At 49.0% G+C, this 16,961-nt stretch overlaps 1 protein-coding gene across 2 annotated transcripts; it reads left to right on the top strand.

The window, feature by feature from the left end:
- Positions 1 to 1,322: 1,322 nt before the first annotated feature.
- On the top strand, positions 1,323 to 6,908 carry RPL26L1 (ribosomal protein L26 like 1). Of its 2 annotated transcripts, none has more exons than XM_079145646.1 (4): positions 1,323 to 1,461; positions 1,795 to 1,971; positions 5,471 to 5,611; positions 6,607 to 6,908. In XM_079145646.1, exons 2-4 carry the CDS (start codon positions 1,804 to 1,806, stop codon positions 6,733 to 6,735), a joined length of 438 nt encoding a protein of 145 aa, XP_079001772.1. In that variant the 5' UTR covers positions 1,323 to 1,461; positions 1,795 to 1,803; the 3' UTR covers positions 6,736 to 6,908. The 2 variants fall into 2 exon arrangements, with proteins under 2 accessions (XP_079001772.1, XP_079001773.1); XM_079145647.1 differs by lacking the exon at positions 1,323 to 1,461 and adding an exon at positions 1,484 to 1,657.
- The last annotated feature ends 10,053 nt before the right edge of the window (positions 6,909 to 16,961 follow it).

The following is a 16,961-nucleotide window of genomic DNA, read 5'->3' as shown; positions in this document are numbered from 1 at the left end:
CCGGGCGCCGCAGCTGCGCACGCCTGTAATCCCAGCCGCTCAGGAGGCTGAAGCAAGAAGATGGCAGCTTCAAAGCCAACCTCAGCAATTTAGCGACGCCCTAAGCAACTTAGGTCTCAAAACAAAAAATAAAAAGGGCTGAGAATGTGGCTCAGTGGTTAAGTACCCCTGGGCTCAATCCCTGGTACAAAAACGAAAAAGATCTTTGGGGAGGGGAGAGAGTGTGCTTGCTTTAAATTCATATTTCAGGGGCTGAGTAGAGTGCACGCATGCTTAATATGTGTGACACCCTGAGTTCAATTCCCAGCACCAATAAATAAATTCAGATTTGACCCCAACTTAACACTGTAGTTTTGTAGGATTGTGGTAAGGCCTGAAATTTTGTATTTTGAAGAGGCTTCTTGGGGATTTTGAAGAAGCTTGTCTGCAGATGACATTTGGAGGGAGCATCATGATGTTTAAAGCACCTGAATAATATATAGTCAGTTCTCTGTACAGGAAGTTTCCACATCCTCTGACCCAAAGAACCACAGATAGAAAATATTTAGAAAAAAAAAATTGCATCTGTACTGAACATGTGTGAATTTACTTTTATTGTCATTATTCCCTAAATGATTCAGCATAACAAGTATTTACATGACATTAACATTGTATTAAGTGTTATAAGACATCTAGAGATGATTTTAAGTATATGGCAGGATGCATGTAGGTAATATACTTTGTGTGTGCGCGTGTGTGCGTGTGTGTTTGTATGTAGTACTGGGGATTGAACCCAGGGTCCCTTTACCATTGAGCTACATCCCCAGCCCTTCTTATTCTGAGACAGGGTCTTGCTAAATTGCCCAGACTAGCCTCCAACCTAGCGATCCTCCTGCCTCAGCTTCCAGAATAGCTGGATTACAAGTGTGCAGTGCTGCACCTGGCAACTATCAGAACATTTTTTAAATAAGGGACTTGAACGTCCATGGCTTTTGGTGTGTGTGTGGGGGGGGGGTGGTCTAGAACCAATCCCCCAGGACAGCGAGGACAGCTGTGCAATATAAACCCAGGCGACCTCCTCGGAGACGGGCAACAGGGGTAAAGAGTTTGGGATGGGTGAGAGATTACTGACAAAGTGCCCACTAGAAGAGAATCAATAAGAGGCTGGGATGTAGCTCGGTGGTACAGTAGGTCTTTAACATGCACGAGGCCTTGGGTTCAATCCCCAGTACCCCCAAAAAAAGTGTCAATAAGCCCCTATTGCCGACCCTACAAAAGCAGGTCTTTCTGTCCAGAAATCCAAATTCTTGGGGGCTCCCCAGGTGGGTGGAACGAGGCGCTGCGATCCCACCCCAGGCCGCAGGGGGCGCCGTTCTGCTCCTCTACGGCGGAATGGCGCATCGGTATCTTTCTGCGCCTGCGCCGCGAAGAAACCTCACTTCCGGCTCTGCGCACTCACACCCGGGCTCGCCGTGCCGCTAGGTGAGTAGGGGCTGGTGTTTTGCGGCGTCTGGAGCCCACCGCCCAGTTCGACCTGCCGCCCGGCGTCGTGGGGCTGTGCGAGGGCTCTGCGCGGCCCTCCACCCCGCGCTCCCCGAGCCAGCCTCCCTCCCTGGGCGGCTCGAGGCCAGCGCGGCTCCCCGCTCCCGACCGCTGCGCTGAGGCCTGCGGCGCCTGGGTACCGAGTGACACCCGGACCGCTGGCGTCCCCTCTGCTCCCTGGTCACCGTCCCCGCAGAGCCCTGGGGGGAGGGGAGGCGTGCCTAGCCTGGGAAGGGGCCCCTCCACCGCACTGAGCCCTCCCGCTCTTTGCAGACGGCCACCATGAAGTTCAACCCCTTCGTGACCTCGGACCGAAGCAAAAACCGCAAACGCCACTTCAATGCCCCCTCGCACGTTCGCAGGAAGATCATGTCTTCCCCGCTCTCCAAGGAGCTGCGGCAGAAGTACAATGTCCGCTCCATGCCCATCCGCAAGGACGACGAGGTCCAGGTACGTGCTTGTCCCCCTCGGGGTCCTGACCAAGTGCAGGGCTCTGGGCCACCGCCTTTGCCCGCGGACATCGTCTGTGTTTGGTCCTGGAGGAGTGGCAGGTTCTCATGCCCTCAAGAAGTAAGTAGTGTGTCTGCAGATGCGCAGACCAGAGAGGGGGTGCGCTGCCGCTAGGGTGCCTGCCCTGCTTAAGATATTCCACCGAGGAAAAGTCCAGTGGCTTTTAGTTAATGAGTCATTGTTCAGGGTGGTTCTTTGAGCCAGTCTTTGAAGGGGGAAGTGCTCCTGTAAAAGTGATGTTTTCATGCCTTTGAGTTTAGTGGAACTCATAGACAGGGATTTGTGGGAGCCAGGCATGTAATGTACTAGACTTGGCAGGGAAAATGGAGAAGCCACAGCGAATCAGAGGTGAAAAATTATGAACGACTGTAGTCCATGTTGAAAGTGTAAGCCCGCTGGTCTCCGTGAATGGAGCTCAGTGTGTGAAGGCGAATGAAATAAGTTGGGCTGGATTCAGCCCTGGAAGGACTGGTTATTGAGCACTTCCCAGATATTGTTGCAGACACTGGTAGTGAGCAAGACTGAGGACGCCTTTGTTCTCACGGAGCTCACGTTTTAGAGCAGGGCTTCTCAGTCTCAGTATGTGGACATCTGGGACCCAGTAATTGTGGGGAAACTGCCCTGGGAATTTAGAATGCCTAGCAGCATCCCTGCCTTCCCACTAGATGCTAGCAGCATTCCCTGTCTTTGTCACCGTGACAGCAAAAATATTTCGGATATTGCCGGTTATCCCCTGGCAGACCCCAGTTGTCTCCCCCAGCTGAGAACCGTTGTTCAGAAATGATGAAGTGAAGGGGTTTGAGGTATTGTCTGCGATATTGGGACTCTGAAGGTTGAGGGCTGTGCTGAGGCTGAGAGTGCGCCAGGGCTGAAATGGCACGAGGAGTTCAGAGGGAGAATCTCGGGCTGGGATGTGGCTCCGTGGTGGCACACTTGCTTAGCACGTGTGAGGCCCTGAGTTCGACCCCCAGTGCTGCAAAACAGAGCAGAACTGGGAGGCAGATCAGTAGTTTTAATCTCTCCTCTTCTGGATCCCTCCCATCGGTCATGTTCTAGAACAGGGAACTGCAAATGCCTGCAGGGGCCTGGTTGACAAATTAAGTAAGAAAAGTGGATGATCAGGACATGTCAGTGAAACGTCGATGCCTCGCTTGAAAGAGATGGTGGTGTCTTCATCCCATTGCAGCCTCAAGGAAGTGCAGCCTCGGTGTTGTCAGAGTCTTTGGTTTTACAAGAGAACTGGAAATCTGGATTTTCTTTGCCAGCCCGTTTCCTTCCAGCTTCTACTGTCTGTTGCCCATTTCATAAAGAAGCTCCTCAAAATAACTATATTTCATCTCACATTCACTCTTGGATACTCTCCAGTCTCTTTCCTGTCCCTGCTACCTTCTAAAAACTGCTTTTGACTGCAGTCACCTCTTTGTGACTAAATCCAGTGGACACATCTTGCTCCCATCATACTTGTCTTCTCCAGCGACATTTGGTGGAGGTGTGCCCCCTTAGCTGAAGTCTCTGGTTTCTTTGGCACTTCAGCTCAAGGTTTGCTTCGGGTTTCCTCTCAGACTCCTCTGCTGGCTATTTCCTCTCCTGTGCCTGATTCTTGAGGTCATCAGGGCCACGTCTGGTCTGTCTCTTCCAGCTCTGTGCTCTCTGCCTGAGTGTGACAGTAACAGGTAGGATTCTGTTCTCAGAATCATCAGGGTCTGGTCTATAACAACTCTCTCTTTTACAGACCAGCCTGAATCACTATATATCTCATTGCCAAACACCTCTAGATAGACATCTCACATTTTTAGCCAAACACACCTTTTCTTAAGGTGGTACTGGGATTGAACCCAGGGCTGCTCTACACTGAGCTACATTCTCAGCATCCACCCTTTCTTTTTTCTTTCTTTCTTATTTATTTATGTATTTATTTTGAGATATCATCTCACTCAGTTGCCCAGGCTGGCCTGGAACTTGGAATTCTTCTACCAGCCTCCTGAGTCACTGAGGTTATAGGCATGGCCACCATACCCAGCTGCCATAAACCTTTACGTTATCCTTAGCAACTGTATTTAACCCTGGTGTTTTATGGTACCACCAAATCCTGTTGATTCTACCTACAAAATACCTTTGGAATCTATTTCCAGTTTACTATTAAAAAGGGCTGAGGATGCTCCTGAATTCAATCCCCAGTCCCTAGTCCCTTAAAAAATCTAAAGTTGTTGACTGCAAGGCCCTGTGTACTCCATGGCTGTCCTCTGCAGTTCATCTAACCCCACCATGTCCTGCACTTCAACCATGATGGCCTTTTCAGATCCTTAAATACCCCTTGATTTTTTTTTTTTCCCCCTTTGCCGGGCTAACTCCTTGTTTCCCTTCTTAAATGTTGGTTCTGTGATACATATACACAATGGAATATTACTCAGCCATAAAGAAGAGCAAAATCATAGCATTTGCCCATAAATAGATGGAACTCGAGACTACCATGCTAAGTGAAATAAACCAATGTTCTCTGATATGCAGATGCCCACTTATAATAGGCTGAGGAGGGTTGTTTCCCCCTATTGGATAGGGGTTAGTGGCGGGGAAGGAAGGAAGGATGGGAATGGGAAAGACAGTAGAATGAATCAGACATAACTTTTATACATTCACGTACGAATACATGACCCTTGAAACTCCACATCATGTACAACCACAAAAATGGGAAGTTATGCGCCATATATGTATGATATGTCAAAATACATTCTACTGTCATGTGTAACTAAAAAGGACAAATTTTTTTTTTAAATGTCAGTTCCTCAGAGAAGCCTTCCCAGATCCTTGAATCATTGCTTCCTTTACTTTTCCTTTATAAAAATGCACTTAAAATTGCATCTCTGTGGATGACTCCCATGTCCCTATTGCTGGCTCATGTGACCTTCAGCGTGTATCAGATTCATCACTAGAATATCCCCAGATGCTTCAAATTCAGCATGTTCCAAACTGAGCAGTTTTCCCTAAAATCTGTTTCTGCATCTGTGCTCCTTGCCTCTGAGAAAGGCAGAGCCTCCAAGTGTGTCCCAAGAACCTCTGATCACATAGACTCAGCCTCTGATCACACAGACTCAGGATGATTTTTTCAGGGAGGCACGGCTGTCCTCTTTCCAACCTGAAAGTCACCCTGGAATGTAAGCTGGACAGTCTAGGTGGACAATTTAGGAGTACCAAGACTCGTTCTCCGATGACTATCCTAGTCCAACAAGTCAGATAAGTGAAGAAAAGAAATGAAGTGAAGAATTCCCAGCCAAACTAGCATGACACAAGCAGATTTATGCCATGACATAGCTGGCGTTTCACTGCCAGGAATGTTTTTCATAAAAGGTCGTGTATCTGACCTGCAAGGCTCCTGGAAATCACCTTCCTCCTTTGTGATGTCATGCATTACAGGGGGGTGCTCTTTTATGCTTTCTCTTAGGTGGTTCGAGGACATTACAAAGGTCAGCAAATCGGCAAGGTAGTCCAGGTATACAGAAAGAAATACGTCATCTACATTGAGCGGGTGCAGCGCGAGAAGGCTAATGGCACAACCGTCCACGTGGGCATCCACCCAAGCAAGGTGTGTCCCTGCCTGTGGGGTGGGAGCCCTTTAGTGCAGAGTTGCCTTTAGTTACTGTCATGTTGGTGCTGTCTGCACAGTGGGTGGGTAAGGGCTGAGAGGCAGGCTGCTGGGCAGCTCCACCGGTTCAGTGGCTTAGTGCTGTCAGAATCCAGACTAGCCAGGCACGGTGGCACACGCCGGAGTCCCAGTGATTTGGGAGACTGAGGCAGGAGGATCCAGGGTTGAAGGTCAGCCTGGGCAACTTACTGAGACCCTGTCTCAGAATAAAATAAGGTGGGTAAGTCTGGGGACTACTCAGTGGTAGAGCGTCCCTGGGTTCAGTCCTTAGTAACCCCCAAAGAGTCCAGACGTTCCTCCTGTCTGTCGTGCTGTCCGTGGTGATGACTCCTCCTTCAGGCTGGGGGCAGGATGGCAGCAGTGCTCGGAGTGGAATGTCTCCCCCAGCCTTCGTGCCTGCTCAGCCGGACATGTTCTGCCTTTGCACTCTTGTCCTGTTGTGTTTCAGGTCCTTGAGGGCAGGATGGTTGGGGTCCTGCTTATCCTTAGGACTTCTGTATTGCCCAGTAGCTGGGGGGATACAGATTTTTTTTAAGCAATGCATCTTGCCAGCTAATGGATAATGAACAAATTTTCCCAGCCAAATGACATGTCACTCAACTATGTAAGTGGCCTCCTGAGGTCCTCGGGAATTAGGGGGTAGGAGACTGATGAGCAGAAGGAACCTGCTGCTGTTTATTGTCAAGGGAACCCCTGCTGTTCAGATTGATGTTGGTTAGAGGTGGCGCATGCCTATAATCCTAGCCACTCAGGAGGCTGAGGCAAGAGGATCACAATTTAGCGAGACTTTGTCTCCAAATCCTATGTTAAAAGGGTCGGGTGTGTAGCTCAGCAGTAGGCCTCAGAGCTGCCTTGTGCAGTGCGCTGGGGTCAGCCCCAGTACTACAAAGTAAATAAAACTAAAATAAAGATGTCGGTTTTCTCATTCCTAACAGGTAGTTATCACCAGGCTAAAATTGGATAAAGATAGGAAAAAAATTCTTGAACGCAAAGCCAAGTCTCGGCAAGTTGGAAAAGAGAAAGGCAAATACAAGGAAGAGCTCGTTGAGAAGAGGCAGGAGTGAGGGCAGCCCTCTTGCAACCACGGTTCAACTGGAAATGTCTGCTGTGTGCTTCTCTGGGACTTTTCAAGGTCTCTGGAATGTTCCATTGCCTTCTGGTTTTGTTATCCATCTGTGGCTCTGTAAATCTTTTGTAATTTTGATTAATAATTTTTTGAATAAAAATTGGAACTGTTTCCTACCTCAGGGATATTTGCATCATGTGACAAGGTAGATCCGTCTTTCCGGTTCCCCTTTGCCAGTCTTGCCTGTGTTTAATCTGCAGTGGTGGGTCAGAACAGCCGGCCTCTGCCTGGTTGCTCATGCGGTGGAGTGGGCAGGGCAGGATAGGGCCCTGGCCGCGGGGGCAGGGTTTGAGGCCTGACAGGTGGCTCTGGCCTACTGACTTGTGTTTCCTGGCTCCTTCCATCACAACCAGCCAAACCAGACTCTCTTTCCCAAGTACCTTTTCCATGTAGCTGAAAGGCCTCTCCATTCAGAAATCTAGCCACCTGTGGGCAAGACTTGACTCATTTCGTTTGTCCTTATATTTTTATAGTTTTTGCATTTTTCCAACTTGTAGGATGCAAGAGACCACAGAACCACCTGACTAACCTGTTCCTGCCTTGCCTGAAGCAGTGGAGCTGAGGGGCTGACCCCCCGCTTAGTTGTGGTCTTAACTCGCTTGACTCCTGTGGCATCTGAGATTGGCCCTAAGATCCATCTAAAATTCTCGCCTGTGCCAGTGAAGAATAAGTGTTGTTTCAAGTGCATCAAATAGTGTGTGTGTGTGTAGATAAACCCAGGCCTCGTGCCTGCGCAGCAAGCACTACTGCTGAGCTCCACCGCTAGCCATTTCACCATCCTCTGACCCCTGTTTATATGAGAAGTTAAACATGCTTTTCCTTAAAGCCGTGGAACTGGAAGCAGGAGCCCACAGATTGGCCTGATGTTGAGTCACGAGTACTTGCTGACATTTGTCCAACCTCTTGCCCAGAGATTCCACACTGCTGTGGGTCTCACCCCATTGGTGCACGCGTGCCTCCTACGACTTTGTGTGGTTCTTACAGCCGTGTACATTTGCAAAACAAGATTGGGATGCATGGAAATCGTACACAGCTCATAAAACAGTGACTGCCCACCACACTCAGTGGTACTGATGGTTACACCATAGCTGTGTGGTCATCTGCATGCGGAACTCTGCATCAGGGGGTCTAAGGAATAGGTCAATCAATAAATTCTGAGGTTTTGAGTTTTTTCTTTATTCTCAGTCCACAGAGTTGCATAAAACAGCTGGAAATACACCTCAGCAGTTTCATGCCTGCCTAGCATACATGAGGCTTTGAATTCAATCCCCAGGGCTGCCAAAAGAAAAGTTGCAGAAAAGTCAGATTTCATACTAGATCAAACTCAACAGATCTTCACTGTATATTCTAACACCTGATCCAAGCCCTAGGCTCCAGCCATTACAGAAATTTATTACAGAAGTTTAAATTATGACATCTAGGATTCAGATCTGGCTTGTTTTCAGCAACTTATTCCAATACAAATGATATAAACATCAGGTTTGGGGCTGTGACCCCCCCCCCCCCCCCCCCCCGGGAGGCATCCAGATCACACCAGACTGTGAAAGCAGAGCCAAGAGCCCAGCAGAGCACGATCGATGAGAGCAGGGGCTCAGGCTGGTAGCCCTGTGGAGTGCCTGCCTGGCAATCATTAGCACATGGGCTTGATCCCTGTACTACCAAAAACAGGGGAACTCAACCTCAACCACTCCCAATCCTTATTCTGCCAGTGCCTAGGTATATGACCTTGAGCAAATTGCTTGACCTCTCTTGGCCTCAGTTTTGTCGCTTGCAAATCGGATATAAACCTGGTACCTACGGCATGGTATTGCCTGGTGTATGGAGACAGAATGGAGTTTGGGAGGTGGGTGGTGGGTTTGTTCACAGGAACACAGGAGAGGTTTCTCAAGGGCCCTCAGACAAATGCTGGTTCCAGAAAGAAGAGGAGGATCTGAGGGCAGCACGAGGTGATCTGGAGAATGCCCCGTGGGGGGCCTGCCTACGGAGCCGTTGCCCTGGAGTACCTGCTTGTTAGCTGGGTGACTGAAGCAAGCGCTCCCTACTGGCCTTTCCCTCAGTTCTGCAGATGTCCAGTCCCGTGAGCGGGTGAGTCCTGTGCTTCCTTGAGAAGCCTCTGAATGTTGCTTTCACATCCCACTCAGGCCCGAGATGCTCGGCCACAGAGCTTCTGCTGTGAGTTGGGTCGGCAAGTAACTGAATTTTCCAGGAACCAGACTGAACACTAACCAGGCTCCACCACCCCCACCCGACCCTGCGACTGAGCAGATTCCCATCTGGGATAGACTTGGATCTTTGTCCATTATTATTTTATTTTACTTATTTAATTAGTAAATTAATCACTGGGGAATTGAATCCAGAAATGCTGTACCACTGAGCTACATCCCCAGCATGTGTGTGTGTAATAAACTCTCCCTAAGTTGCCCAGGCTGACCTCGAACTTACTAAAAGAAAAGAACTTATGACTTTATAATCCTCCTACCTCAGTCTCCTGAGTAACTGTGACTGTCACCTTGTCATGGTAAGGGGATCCAAGGAGATCTTAGAGGCAGAAGAGACCTCTCGTGGGATTTTTCAGGCTCTTGAACACATTACAGGAAATAACAAGGATGTGTCACGTTCTAGCACAGAAAGGACAAGTTTAATCAGAAATGGAAAGACGAGGCTATGCACTCAGGCAGAGTGAGGCTATCCAGCCTGGTGTGGGCAGGGCTTAGGGTCAGGTTTTTATTAGGGTACATAATTAGGTAGAATGCGTATGACCCAAAGGGGCTGGACTCCCAGGGATTGGGAACTGTCCAGCAAGATCCTATTTCCCCCTTACAGGGTCTGGTCCAGCACGTGGGTTTCGGCTCACTCTGGTAAGTGTGTCACCCCAGGTCTGAGAAGTTCCCAAAGAGAGGGACCCCAACTCAGGACAGATGGGGTCCCTGGCACACAGTCAGCACTCACCAGTTAGAGACACAGATTAATTTAGGAAAGCTCGTATACATTCAAAGGAGAATGTGAGCCATCTCAGGGAAGAGACACAGGGACTCCTGTCCCAATGGCTCTGATTCTGCCCATCAGCAGGAACAGGGGGCTTTTAAAGAGGTGACTCAAAGGCTATATTCCATGTGTTCTCTGCTGGAGTTGCAATTCTCTTGTTAATTTGGGAGATAGTCATTTCTGAGATCTTCTGATGCCATCCCCAAAGAAGAGAGAGGAAGAGAAACATGTCCACTTTTTTAAAAGAGTTTAACCTTTATTTTATTTATCTATTTATTTTTTAAGGTAGTGTTGAGCATTGAACTCAGGGCCTCGTGCGTGCTAGGCAATGCCGAGTGCTCCACCACTGAGTCACAACCCCAGGCCCGAAACATGTCCATTTCAAAAACCACTTGCAGCAGCAGAGCAGCAAGGGTCATATTCAAAGCACAAAGTGGACATTGCTACAAAACCTGGGAGCCAACACTGTGGCATGCACGATAGGCATTGTGGACAAGGCACCGGTTCTGGCCATCACCCCCGTTTCGCATAAGCCACTCGAGCAAAAATCCCGCCAAAGGTGAACAAAGAACTCAGAAACACACAAGACCCCCTCTGAGTTCTTGGACAGGTATCTTTGTCATGTGCCCTCCGTCCCCGCCCAGCACATTGTCCTACACTAACGTCTCTGAACTACTTTGTCTTGGTGAGTTCTTCTCACCGCCCAGGCACGAGCCGTTACCCAAGTCCCACCACGCGCAACACCCAGACCACATTACTGTGCTTTACACAAATGTGTGTAAGACAGCCGCAGGGTGACAGAGGCTGAGCCAAGAGCACAGGCAGAAAGGTGAACGCAGTCAGTCACTGCCGGGGTCAGACAAGGATTTCGGTGAACCGGTTCTATCAAAGTAGAGGGGCAGACAGCTCGCAGCAGCTTCGGTTTCTTCAGGGTCAGCTTGGAGTGGGTCATGAGTGGCCACCACGGGCAGGGAATAACCACACTGTGCTGATGCTGCGTGGGACAGGAGATCACCAGCTTGTTGCTGTGGTGATTCTCCTGGGCAAGCCTCATGATGAGTGACTAGTGACAGGGTCAGTTGCCATGTCCAGCTGTTACCGTTGGGATGTCCAGTTGAAGTCTAGGTACTTGGCGTCCCCAACAAAGAAATGAGCGAGACACACAGAAGTAACTGAGAGTACAGATTTACCGAAGGTGAAGACAGAACCCAGTTGGCAGAGCGTGTGAGAGGCTAAGGGCCCCAAGACCCTGAAATTAGGGTCTCATATCCTGAACTGTGGGGAGGTCTCTTCCTGATACGGACCTGTTTGAAGACCTTACCCATTTTCTCCCACTGGCTACTTTATGACACCTGATAGAATAGTTTCCAATCCACACTCCACTGCTAACTTTAGAACAGCTAATTAGCATACTGCCCACTTCACCCCCATTGGTCATTTTAAAATTTCACCCCGTGGCAAGCGTTGTCGTGGTGGTAAGTCCTCAGGGGCGGGAGTTGTCATGGTGATGTAAAGCAGTCATGGTGACGTAAGACACTGTAAACAGGGACAGGACTGGTCTCCTTGTCTTGTCCTCCAGCGGCTTCTTTCTAACACCCTGTGCGGGCCATCGTGGTGTCCCTGAACTCCTACTGACTCAGGGGACTCTGGGGGCTCTCCTGTCATGGTCGTAGGCAAGGGGCTGCATCTGGTGCAGCTGATGTCGCCCGTGCCTGGTGCTCTGGTATGATTTGGGATGTCCGCGTACTCCGACTTAGTTTGACAAGTTGACACAGGTTTTTATCAATTCGTGCCTTCTGGTCGTGCTGGGTGGAGGGTGACTGTTCACTGGTACCAGCGGGACTGGAGTCATTCTGTGAGAAGCACAGGATGCAGTATTGAGTTGTAAAACTGGGATGTGAGACAAGCAGCAGGAGGGAGAGAGAATGGGAAGTCACCAGCAGTTAGGGCCTGAGTGACAGGTCACACCTTGACCAACAGGAGGCGAGGGGAGGGGCCAGCCTGAGCAGCAGAGAGGCACTGCCTGCTGCCAACACGCACTCAGTCCCGAGGGGCCTTCCTGCCACCAGAGAACACGGAGGTGGGACCGCCAAAGGTCCAGGTCTCTCAACAGCCCCTAGGAGACAGTCAGGCCTAGGTGCCATTCTGGGAGACTGTGCACCCTGAGGACTCAGCCAACGAGCAACCGGCCAGGGGCTCTGGTGGGCCTGCTCGCCCAGACGCCAGATCCTGCAAGACCAGCGGCAGGAGCCGCGCTTCTCTGCACCTGTGGTCGCTCAGCCCATTCTTCAGCTTGGGACAGGGGAGCTGTGTCTCATGATTCTACCTTGGCGCCTGTACCCGCAACGCTGCAGGGTGGCAGACCACTGCTTTACCCAGGGGAGTAACTCAGCAGCCTGATCTGCGCCTGGCCCGCGGAGTAACGCAGCAGGGCACAGCCGGCTCGGCAGCACCGCACCGGGCTTGCTCCTTGTTCGTATTTATAAGAGTTTTAAAAGTAGTAAAGGACTACTTTACTAAGTGTAGCTTAGTGGCAGTGTAATAGTTGGACTCTCCAGGGGAGAGAAAAGAGGCACAGAGATGGAGACCCAAATCTGGGAGCCTAACCAGCCAGGCTGTCCCTGTAGTGAGGTCAACAAACCTCCACCATAGCTTCCTCAGACCCCCTAGAACAAAACCCACCACTCGCTAATTAAATGGTCCTGGGGATTGAACCCAGGGACACTGAACTACGTCCCCAGCCCCTTCTATCTCGAGCCAGGGTCTTGCCTCCGCCTCCCAGGTCACTGAGATCACATGCCAGTACTGAAACATAATTGATTTAAATTAATTTAAACATCTCCAAAGACTTACATGATGTGCCCACAAAAGATTTAGGGTTAGATTGCTTAACCAAAGAAAGACATTCTGAACCCCAAATATCACATTGTCTTGACTTTTAAAGCGCTTACCTGAGAACTTGCACATTTCTTTCCAAGAAAGTCACGTATGTGATCAGAAATATTTAGCCCAGGGGCCTATGGCTTGTATTCTGAGAGGCAAGGGTAGCCCACCCTCTGCTTCTTCGGTCTGTACAAACTTGCTGTCCTAAAATAATAAGGGTCCCTCAGTCACTGTGTTCCCTTCAGCTGGAATCACTAGGCCATTTCTTTTGTACTCTTTCAGAAATGTTCAAAGCATGTACAATTGAAGGTTTATTGAAAGTCTATCCAAGAAATCTCCATGAGAAAATCAGGTTATCCAGTCTAATTAAACAGCTCTGTAAGGCTGATCTATTGTCTGAACACCATAATTACAGTATAAACCTGCGCAAGCCAGAAATGAAATTTTCTTGTCCATCAGAAACAACTAAATGAGCCACATCCCAGCTTATTCCCAGCAGAGGTGCAACAGAGCACCTGTAAAGTTAAAAGCCCCAGCTGGGAGCTGTGGTGCTTGCCTGTAATCCCAGGGACTCAGGAGACTCAGGCAGGCAGGTCACAAGTTCAAGGACAGCCTCAGCAACATATTATGGTCCTGTCTCAAAATGAAATATAAAAAGGGCTGGGGACCTTGTTCAGTGATTAAGTCCCCCTGGGTTCAATGCCTGGTACAAAAAAAAAAAAAAAAAAAAAAAAAAATTAAAAGCCCCAGTCTACCCAATGTCCTGATAAAGTTTTTCTGCAGCTAAGCTTCCTCTTGCTTAGAATGGGAAATGAGGCACTGGCTCCAAAGCCTGGGCGGGTGCCTGCCGAGGTGGAAGAGCTGAAGTGTCACATGTTCCAGTCTGGCTCTACCTCGCCACGTCTACAAGTTGTGTTTCCTGCCTTTGGTCCCACAGGACCCTCCTTTCTTCTTATAAAAGCGGTTTGTGCCCCTGAGCTGCTGTGGGATGGAGATTTGAGGCAGGAAAGGTCCCCTCTACCTTCCTCAGAACTGCTTATTTGGGGAGGTTACCTGGAATTGAAACTAGGGGCGCTTAGCCACATCTCCGGCCCTTTTTAAAAATGTTTTATTTACAGACAGGTTCTCCCTAATATACTGTGTCTGACCTTGAACGCGAGATCCTCCTGCCTCAGCCTCTGGAGAGGCTGGGGTTACAGACATGCTCCGCTGGGTCTGGCCAGGGCTGGCTATGCATAAACCTATTTCCTTGCACCGACCTGTCTCCAGAATTTTGTAGTTCAGCCTAAGAGGTAAAAGCTGTGATTCTGGTAACAGGAGTAGCTCATTCTCTCTCTTTTTTTATTTCTTTATTGCAATCCTGGGGATTGAACCAGGACTAGGTGTCCCGGGCTAACACTCTACTGCTGAGCTACCTGCTCAGTCTCATGGGTGACTAGACATTTTTTCAAGGTGTCCATAAACACAGTTTTATTGGAAAGTGGCCACAGTCATTTGTGCATTTTGTCTTATGTGTTGTCTTAGGGCTTCAAGATGCTACACATCGGCTGGTTCCTCCAGGCAAACCCCACCTCCCACCTGCCTGGACATAGATTTCAGTTTGGTTTTCCCTCGTGCTTTAACAAGTTTCTTCTGTCGCTCAGCAAAGCTGGCTTGGGACAAAAGCCAATTTCTACTAAATTCACTGAGTACGTCAGGAGCAGCGAACATTCCGGCCTAGCCTCTTTTTCCGGGGGGGGGGGGGGGGTGGTCAGCGGGGGTACCCATGCCCTCTGGCCGCACGATGTCTGGCACACTGCAGTCACTCAAGGCAGGGTGACTGCCCAGGCACTGTCCGCAGGGCGTGTCCTGCGTAGGGAGGGGACAATGTCTACTGAGTTATTCTCCAGCTTTCAGCTCCTCTAGAATCGGCCAGATGTCAGAGGGGCTTGGAGAGGAGCTTTGCGACCCCATCCCTTGGTGACTGCCTGCCTGCCTGGGTTTGTTTGACTATTGATTGATTGATGCATGCCTGATTTACTTACTTAGGACAGGGGGCTCCTCAGCAGTCCCCAGGGAGTGGTCAGCTCTCCCGCACCCAACTGCTGGGCTTGCTTCTGAGGCTTTTCCCTTGTAGCACTTCTCAAACTTTTTGGTTCCAAACCTGTTTGCACATCTTAAAATTACTGAGAACCCAAGGAGCTTACATTTATGTGGGTTAAATGTATCAATATTTACTTTGTCAGGAATTTAATTTTTGAAATATTTATTTAAAAAAAAATTTTTTTCTGGTACTGGGGATTGAACCCAGAGGCGTTTTACCACTGAGCTACATCTCCTCCAGCCCTTTTTATTTTTTATTTGGAGACAGGATCTCACCAAGTTGCCAAAGTGGGATCTGAATTTGTGATCCTCCTGCCTCAGCTCCCTAGTCACTGAGATTATAGATGAGTGCTACCATGCCTGACTTTAAATTCACCTAAAAATAGCACTATGGCCAGTGTGGTGGCACACACCTGTAATTCCAAACAGCTTGGGAGGCTGAGGAAGGAGGATCACAAGTTCAAGGCTAGCCTCAGCAAGTTAGTGAAGCCCTAAGCAGCCGAGCAAGACTTTGTCTCAAAATAAAAAAATAAAAAGGGCTGGGTATGTGGCTCAGTGGTTAAGCACTGCTGGGTTCAATCCCTGGCATAGATGCACATGCACACACAAATAGCATTAGGGCTGGGGACGTAGCTCAGTGGTAGAGCATGTATTGAGGATGTGCAAGACACTAGGCTGTATTCCCGAGCGCAAAAACAAAACAAATAAGTAAATTAAAATAGTAATAATAACATCAGGCTTGGGGGTCTAGCTCTATTCTCACAAAGCTTCTACAAGCAGTGTGTGGCAAAATTTTGTTCTGGATGAGGTATCACACAGATTCACTGTAGGTAAGGAGAGGTGCTTGATCCCAGGGTCCTGGGGTCACGCTGCCCTAGTCGGACTTGTTTCCTCGAGACCGTCTGCACATGGAAGGCAGGCAGAGCATACTGGTCCATCCTGTAGGTCGCTGAATTGTAGTTCCTGCCATTACCCAATTTTCATCTGGGGAATGTGATCAAATATTTTTGGTAGATTGACTGATAGAGGGAGCTATTGGCCAATGCTAGCCTACAAATATAATACTGAGATGAAGGACTTCTCATTTCACAGAGGATGGAAGGAATAGATGTAGGCAAAACCGTGTCTGCAGGGTCGTGTCCCTGCACTCGCTAACATCTCCCTGTTTCTTGCAGTACTGAGGATTGAACCCAGGAACCCAGGGATGCTCTACCCCGAGACACATCCCTAACCCAAGCCCCCTGGTCCCCCCGCCTTTTTTTTTTTTTTTTTTTTTGAGACAGAGTCTCACTAAATCGCTGAGTATCTCATGAAATTGCTGGGGCTGGCCTTGAACTTGTGATCCTTCTGCCTCAGCCTCCTCACTTGCTGGGATCATGGGCCTGCATTGCTGCACCCAGCTAGGGTCTGCTTCTTAAACAGGACTGCCTAGAAAGCAAGGCTCAGGTCAGACATTCTTCTTTAAGAGATCGAGTCATGAAAAAGAGTTCGCATTTATTTAAGAAGTGGGAAAGAATTCACAATATCCAGAAAGTGGAAGGGTCGTCAGACTCCCAGGGCGAGGGGGCCGTGGAAACTCAGCGAGGCCCGTGGGGGTTCTTGACTTCCATCACTGAATAGAATTTCAGGACATGTTGAAAGCAAGCAAAGGTTTATTAGACAGCAAAGCAAAGGCATGCACACCCAAAGGTTAGGCGCAGATGCTCCCCACCTTTAGGGAAAATGGAGACACACCTAGGGTTCATCTTTTTAAATGTTTATAGGAGTTTCCCGAAAAGAAAAGTGCTGGTTCCCAGGCAAGTCTTTGTGAAAATCAAACCTCACTTCAATCATTTGGTACTTGAGGTTCAGAATATTTCTCCGAGTTAAGCAGTCTAGCCATAAATCAGTCGTGGTCCCATTCTGTAGGTCTTCCAATCTGCTGACATTTCAATTGTGTTTTTGTTATAGTAGATCTGGTACAAACATTCGCTGGAGGTTTGGGTCATCTAACTAAAGAGACGAACATGGCTGATCATGGTCAGAGATCTGGGCCTCCATCAGTAAGGGGCTCTTTCTCCCCAAGAGCCCACCTCAGAAGTGAACCGAAGGTCCATTGAGAGAGGAAAGTATAAGCAGAATTTAATCTATGCATACAGTGGAATATTATTCAGCTTTAAAAAAGGGACATTCTGACCTAGGCACACCATGGATGAGTCCTGAAGATACCATGCT

Source organism: Sciurus vulgaris, assembly GCF_902686455.1.
Source record: "Sciurus vulgaris genome assembly, chromosome: 6".
NCBI lineage: Eukaryota > Metazoa > Chordata > Mammalia > Rodentia > Sciuridae > Sciurus > Sciurus vulgaris.
The sequence above is the reverse complement of the archived record's forward strand: the minus strand, read 5'-3'. Positions and strand labels throughout refer to the sequence as shown.

Excerpts from the sequence above, each read along its gene's own strand:
- RPL26L1 (XM_079145646.1), top strand. The coding sequence starts at position 1,804 with ATGAAGTTCAACCCCTTCGTGACCTCGGACCGAAGCAAAAACCGCAAA. Across the intron at positions 1,972-5,470 it reads GCAAGGACGACGAGGTCCAG|GTGGTTCGAGGACATTACAA; the intron begins GTACGTGCTTGT and ends GCTTTCTCTTAG. Across the intron at positions 5,612-6,606 it reads TGGGCATCCACCCAAGCAAG|GTAGTTATCACCAGGCTAAA; the intron begins GTGTGTCCCTGC and ends CATTCCTAACAG.